The sequence below is a fragment of the Brassica napus genome, chromosome C3, assembly GCF_020379485.1.
Source record: "Brassica napus cultivar Da-Ae chromosome C3, Da-Ae, whole genome shotgun sequence".
In the NCBI taxonomy this organism is placed as follows: Eukaryota; Viridiplantae; Streptophyta; class Magnoliopsida; order Brassicales; family Brassicaceae; genus Brassica; species Brassica napus.
Genome location: NC_063446.1, coordinates 20,027,133 through 20,034,352, shown reverse-complemented (window position 1 = coordinate 20,034,352; position 7,220 = coordinate 20,027,133). Strand labels below are relative to the sequence as shown.

General features: G+C 27.2%; 1 protein-coding gene across 1 annotated transcript; it reads left to right on the top strand.

Moving 5' to 3' along the window:
* The first annotated feature begins 264 nt into the window (after positions 1–264).
* LOC106388565 (phospholipase D gamma 1-like) lies at positions 265–1,865 on the top strand. Its single transcript, XM_048750974.1, has 5 exons — positions 265–337; positions 417–565; positions 658–849; positions 992–1,189; positions 1,336–1,865. Exons 2-5 carry the CDS (start codon positions 437–439, stop codon positions 1,642–1,644), a joined length of 828 nt encoding a protein of 275 aa, XP_048606931.1. The 5' UTR covers positions 265–337; positions 417–436; the 3' UTR covers positions 1,645–1,865.
* Positions 1,866–7,220: the final 5,355 nt, after the last annotated feature.

Genomic DNA, 7,220 nt, shown 5'->3' with positions numbered 1-7,220 from the left:
TTGATTGAAAGCTTGTCACCTAGATTGGATCTTAGTTACTTGAAGTCAATTCCCTTAGCCCATGGATTCACTTGTTTATATTTCTAGGATATTAGTTTGTTACAAATCATCTATCTTCTTGTTTGCTTAGATTAGGAAGGTTTGTGTATTCTTGGTGTTATAAGTCTCTAGTTCTCTGTGGATTCGATCCTAAAATGCTACAATGACATACCATTCGATTGTGGTATTGTTGGCACATTAGGTTAATTGGTGTGTGCTTAAACGCGTAATCACATTTACATTGAAAACCAATATTTTTTTGGATCATCATTCAACTGGTGTTCACATAAGGACCTCGGTAAGAAAATTCTAAGCTTTTAAAGGCAATTTAATTAATGCGTGCAATTTTATTTGACAAGGAGATTCTTGAAATGCAGGTGCTAATAATCTAATCCCTATGGAAATCGCACTTAAGATTGCTAGCAAGATTAGAGCTAGGGAAAAGTTTGCTGCTTATATTGTCATTCCAATGTGGCCAGAAGGTGATCCAACAAATATGTTTATGCAGAGCATTCTATACTGGCAGGTAAATACTTTTTCCATAGTTTGCTAGATATAAACTGACTTGAACAACAATCTGGCATCCTTTATACTGAAATCTTTTCATCATCCCTGTAGTATAAAACCATGCAAATGATGTATCAAACTATATACAAGGCACTTGTGGAAGCTGAACTTGATGGTCAGTATGAGCCACAAGACTATTTGAACTTCTTCTGTCTTGGAACCCGAGAGGCTTCTGATGAAACAGTTAGCAAATATAGTTCTCGGAATCAACCTAAGAAAATTGCAAAGCCAAATGCCGCACAGGTATATATATATTATGTGTATGTTTTGATGTCTCTTGTTTTTTTCTGCTAAAATTTGGTGCAAAAATTGTTAATGACTCTTGTTGAAATCTTTGTTTTAATTAATGACATTTTTTTCTCACAAAAACAACGAAATAATCCAGGTGCAAGCTTTGAAGAGTCGAAGATTCATGATATATGTGCATTCCAAAGGTATGGTAGTGGACGATGAGTTTGTCTTAATTGGTTCTGCGAATATCAACAAAAGATCATTGGAAGGAACTAGAGACACTGAAATCGCCATGGGAGGGTATCAACTACACCATTCATGGGCTAAGAAAGGCTCTCGTCCTCGTGGTCAGGTAAAAAATCTTTCAAAGACGTTTCAATTAGAGTTTGCATGCTTCTTTGGCTTCGTGTAATTATTGGTCTACATAATTTATTACATGATCTCTATAATATCTCTTATAAAACATGGTTTGTTTGCATATTCCCCCGTCTCATGCAGATCTATGGATACAGAATGTCGCTGTGGGCAGAGCATCTAGGGTTTCTGGAGCAGGGTTTCGAGGAGCCAGAGAACATGGAATGCGTGAGACGAGTTAGGCATTTGAGTGAGCTCAACTGGAGACAGTATGCAGCAGAGGAAGTCACAGTGATGACAAGTCATCTTCTAAAGTATCCAGTTCAAGTCGATAGAACAGGCAAAGTAAGTTCTCTTCCAGGATGCAAGACATTCCCCGATGTCGGTGGCAAGATCATAGGGCATGTTTTATGGGCTGGAACGAAACCTCGTCATCTGGAAGTTACCTTGTAGTGCCAACATTTGTTCTATATTTCTCCCTTTTCAAGAAACCTCTTGAGAGTGATCTGAATAAAAATGTACTTAAAGGGTCGAATTGTTATTTTTAAATCTGTGAGCTGTAAATTGTATTCATTGCAATGTTAATAGGTGTTTTGTCCTTTCACGCATGCCTAATAATTTTACAAAAACTTATAAATAGATATATTATCAATTCAAAAACCATTAGAATAAATTGTTTTCATATTTTTGAAAATATTTGATAACTAGATGATAACATGCGCGCATGCGCGGGGTGAGTTTTTATACTAATATTTGTCTAATAAATGGTTTTAACATTTTTGCAACACTATCTAGCTATTATATTGTAAGAATAAGATATTTAAACTATTTATTAAAAGTTTACTGGTTTATCATTTATTAAATCAAACAGTTCTTACTTTATACGTAGTTTACATATACTAGAATGATAAATTATTATATATATTATTTTTATCGGTATACTCTTAAGTAACTAAACCTCAAAAACGTAGGTTAATAAAATAAGTAATTTGTTTTGTTGTTCTAGAATTAGATGATTATTAGACAGAACTAGTAAATATATACTAGACGAAAATTTATATTTCGAGTCTTTACTTATATTCTATAACAGTTTGATATATTAGATTTGAACACTAACCTGTGACTAGATTTGCCGATGATTTTCTTCAAAAAGTTGATTCCTAGATATGTATATGGAATGGAACTAATTTCTACAAATGTCCATATTTTTAAATTGACACTTATGTAATTCACCAAATTCATAGAATAAGTTAAAAAAAATACAAAACTCAGATCAATGAAACAGAAACGAGAACCAAAGAACAATTTTATAGAAGTAGAAAATGAAATCACTTATGGAGAGTCAATAATAAACAAATCGAGAGCCGAAAACCTAATCCCCTTACGTCATTTTACAATCGATATTGCCTATTTGGTTTTTGTGATTTGTGTCAGTCGCAAAACTTAATTTTATTTGTGCATATGAAGTTTTAAAAATAATTAACATGAGCTGTAATAGAAACAAATATTAGACGAATGATCAAATCTCTCATTGTTCGAGCAAACTCAAAAGGAGGTGATTGGAATTTTGTCATGATATTTCATTAAAAGCCTTTTAGGAATAAAAATCAAGACTAAAATATTTAATCTGAATGAAATAATATATACTAGTATTAATCACATGCTTCACATGGGAATTCTCTTACTTTTAAATAAAAACAAACTTCAGTTTCATATATAGAACTAAAATGACATGTATAGTTAACTTTAGACTCTAACTGGTAAATTGATTTGGAATTAATGGAACTAAAATAGATGGAATGGAATACAACAAAAAATGGAATGGAATACATTTCATTCATTCATGAACAATTTTGTTATGGAATACTTTTCTTAGTATTTTATCAAAATATTTTTGGAATTGGTGGAATGACCATTCCATTCCATTTCATTTCATTCATATCAAATGGTAAGGGTGTAACTAGTAACAACTAAAAGGAATATATGGAATAATAAGAATTATTATTTCTGGAATTTAATGGCATGGAATCAGCATTCCACTTATTCCAAAACGTTTTTGATTTGAAATGATTTTTCAAATGATAGTTAATTTTTTTTTCTGGAAGGGTATGGAATGTTATGGAATGAAATGAAATACACATTCCATTTTTTAATTATAACTGGTGAAATTTTTTTGGAATAAACATTAATTAAGCATTCGGGAAGTTTTAATTCCAAAAAAATGCATTCCATTTGGAATCAATGGAATCCACCATTCCACATCATTCCGTTCCAAAATATTGTAATCCAGTTGCACCCTTAATTTATTAGAAGGAGATGCATATACATAACACATGGAGATACAAAATGAGAAGTATGGTATTTTTTCCCTTCCAAATTTCGGGGTTTTAACCATTCTTTGAAGTTATATATATTTCGAGAGCAAAAACATCAAAATTTTACCTTACTGAATATATCAAATTATTGAAAAAATTGATTGTCTCCAGCAGGGGTGGACGCAGCAAGGGACGTGCGGGGTCACGTGCCCCCGTCTCATTCTTAATTTTCTTTAAGCAATTAAAGTTAATCAAAGCCAGTGCCCCCATCTAACTATAAAATATAGTGAAAACAAATTATGTGCCCCCGGTTAAATGCAGTTCTAGATCCGCCACTGGTCTCCAGTGCCTATTATTCCTGGCAGTCAAGACTCAAGAAGATGCAATAGAGTTGAAAAACGAATCTCTTATTATGGTATATTGATATATCAGACATATGAAAACGCATGGTGCAATACTTTGTTACCTTTGTTAATGATAAATTTTTGTTTTCCAAACTTTTATAAAGCTCTGAAACAGGAGTATAACTAGTTTATAAGTACTTTGATAATAAAACTATTTTACAAGTACAATATTTGATATGGAGATAAGAAACGATGATTGAAACTGTGAGAAGATAAATAAAAAAACAGAAGAGCAATGGTGGAGGTTGAGGAATAATTTATGAGTCTATTGAAAATATGTATAGGAGAAGAAGACAGTTTGATATCGTGGTCAATTGAAACGTGGGATTAATGTTTTTGAGAGAAAATATGAATTTAGATAGCTGATGTTGCAGAAAAATAAATAGGGAGAAAATTATTTTTTGAATGAATTAGAATTATTTTTTGTAAAGTTATGCCATGTCTCCTAATTTGATTGACTAAGTGACTTGTGATTTTGTATATAAAGAATATACATATATAGTGTTTCCAATATTAAAAATCATTTCGATTTGAAGAAGTGTATTTCTGAGATTGTCAGGTTTAAATAACATACTAGGATGAGACCTGCGCCTTGCTCAGCGTAAATTTATATGAAAATTATTTAAGAAATATCGTATAAAAAAATCTATATTATTTATCGAATTAATATATTTGGCCCTTAAACAAATTTTTAAAAACTTTTTTTTAATTACATAATTTGTTTACTAATGAACTGATCCCATTTAAAAAAATATTTTAGGTCAAAAAATTATTTATCGCATAAAAACCTAACGTTTAGGTCGAAAAATCTCATGCGTACTATTTGGTTACAATGAAACTATGTCAGCTCGGTTTTATATCATAATTTAGAAATTTAAAAGTTAATTATGGTTATAAGAAGCTTACATTCACGTGCCAATCCTATCTATCTTTGATATTGTTCTCTTTTTTTTGTGTCATTTTGGTTATTGCTCGATATAAAAATTGATTTTTGAGTTTATTCTCATTTTCTTCTTTTATTTTGGCCTGAGATTTAGAAAATGTTTAAGATTCAAAATTATTAAAGAGATACATATTTAGGTTAAGATCTGCGTCTTGTGCAGAATAAATACTTACTTTATATTTTTCTACATAATATCAAATAATAAAATAATAATTATATATTAAATAATTAAGAAATCAGTTACTATTATGTAATAAATTGGGTTGCACATATAAATCAAATGACCGCTCTTGTTTATTCGCAACAAATAAACATAAATATCTATTAAAATAAAATTATTTATCGTATCTATCGTATATGATATATAATTAAATTTAAACGATATGAAGTATATATATATATATATATATATTAACATAAATATCTATTAAAATAAAATTATTTATTTATATGATTTTATTATCATTGTATCTTATTATAGAAAAAAATTAAATATTGATCACAAAAGTTTATGTGAGACTTTTAACAGTTTTAGTAATTTTTACTTGTTTTGAAAAATTCAAAATACAACATATACAAAAAATCTAAATTTTTAATATATGATTAATGTAATTGTGTAATTTATTTTAAGAGTAAAGAATTAAACAAAAATGATAGAAAACATACAGATTATTAGCAAATCTTCATTATTTAAAATCATTAATTACTATATATATCATAATCACATTAGGTAATTCCGTAGGTTTTATTTAAGAAAATAATATATAATAAATACACTTTGCTTTAGTTAATATCATATGATATCATATAGTTGGTATTAAATGTTTCTAATGAGATATAAAAATCGAATTGGACCAACATGTTTTCAATTTCAATGTGAGGCTGACACGTAGGATTAATTAACTACCTAATTGATTGACACATAAGCAAGAAGTCTTTTTTAATTATTACAAAATTAAGGTTACATCTTTTCAAATGTTCCTCAATTAATATATAGGGGATTAGAAATCACATTTAGAAAATAATAATTTGTATACATAAACTATATACATTAAAGTAAACACATAAATCAAAACCAATACTTTTTGTTTATTTACAATCATGTTTTTGGTAAGCAAATCAAAACAATCATTTTATTTACTTTATATAGTATATAGTTTAACTTCAATGACATTGACATATATATATAGTATATTTTACTATAAACATTTATTTATAAAACTTCCTACTCATATGATTTTATTAATATTTGTATATTTGGTGTAACAAAATTTAAAATCGGTAAACATAAAAATTTTAATGTGAAATTTATTAGTACACATTTTAAAATTAAAATATTAAGATCTCAATAATTTTTCAATGAAAATTTGAAATTAACATATTTACATATTTTATATCGTATATAAATTTGTTTAAATGATATTAGTATATATATACATATATATAATATGAATATCTATTAATAGGACTTCATATTCATACGATTTATGATCATTTGTATTTTGCTTGAACAATAAAAATTAAACCATTGTTCACAAAATTTTTAATGTGAGACTTTTATCTTTTTAGTAATTTATAGTCATTTAAATTTTTTTAAAATATAACATATAAGAAAAAACTAAATTTTTTTGTTATATGTTTAATGTGATTTCTTAATTTCTTTTAATAATATAAAATTTAAAAAAAAAAGATACAAAAATTGTTATCAAATATATATTATTCCTAATCATTGATTGTCACATATATATTAATCATATTAGACTTCATATCACACAAATCTTAAAATTACATTTTCTTTTCCAAATCTATAAAATTTATTTCACAATCCCAAAATCACATTTTCTCGCCAAGATAAAATTATATTTTGTGCCAAAATCGTCAAAATATATATATTCCAGATAAAACCACAAAATTGTATTATATTATAAAATAACATAATTATATTTTATCACAATTAAATTTTCAGTCAAAACCATCAAATCATATTTTCACTAAAATAATACACATTTTTTCGTCAAAATTAAATAATTTTATTTTCCATGTTTTGATAAACAACACAAGTTTAAATGAACATTTTTGTTTTATTTGATAAACTATTTCATGATCCGTACGACAATGCAGATTTTATTTTAGTTTAGAAAACTCATAAATTAATTGAATGTTGTTTAGTGTTAAGACAGTAGTTGTGTAATATTTATTTTTGTGTATAAGTATATATCATACTAACTACAATTTAAATAAATTCTCTTATGCTCTATATATTTCCATATTATAACATAAAGTTAATATTTTTAATTGATAAAAATGTATGTAAATTTTATTCAATTAGCTATATAATATTATATAGCTTTATTTTGTATATATATT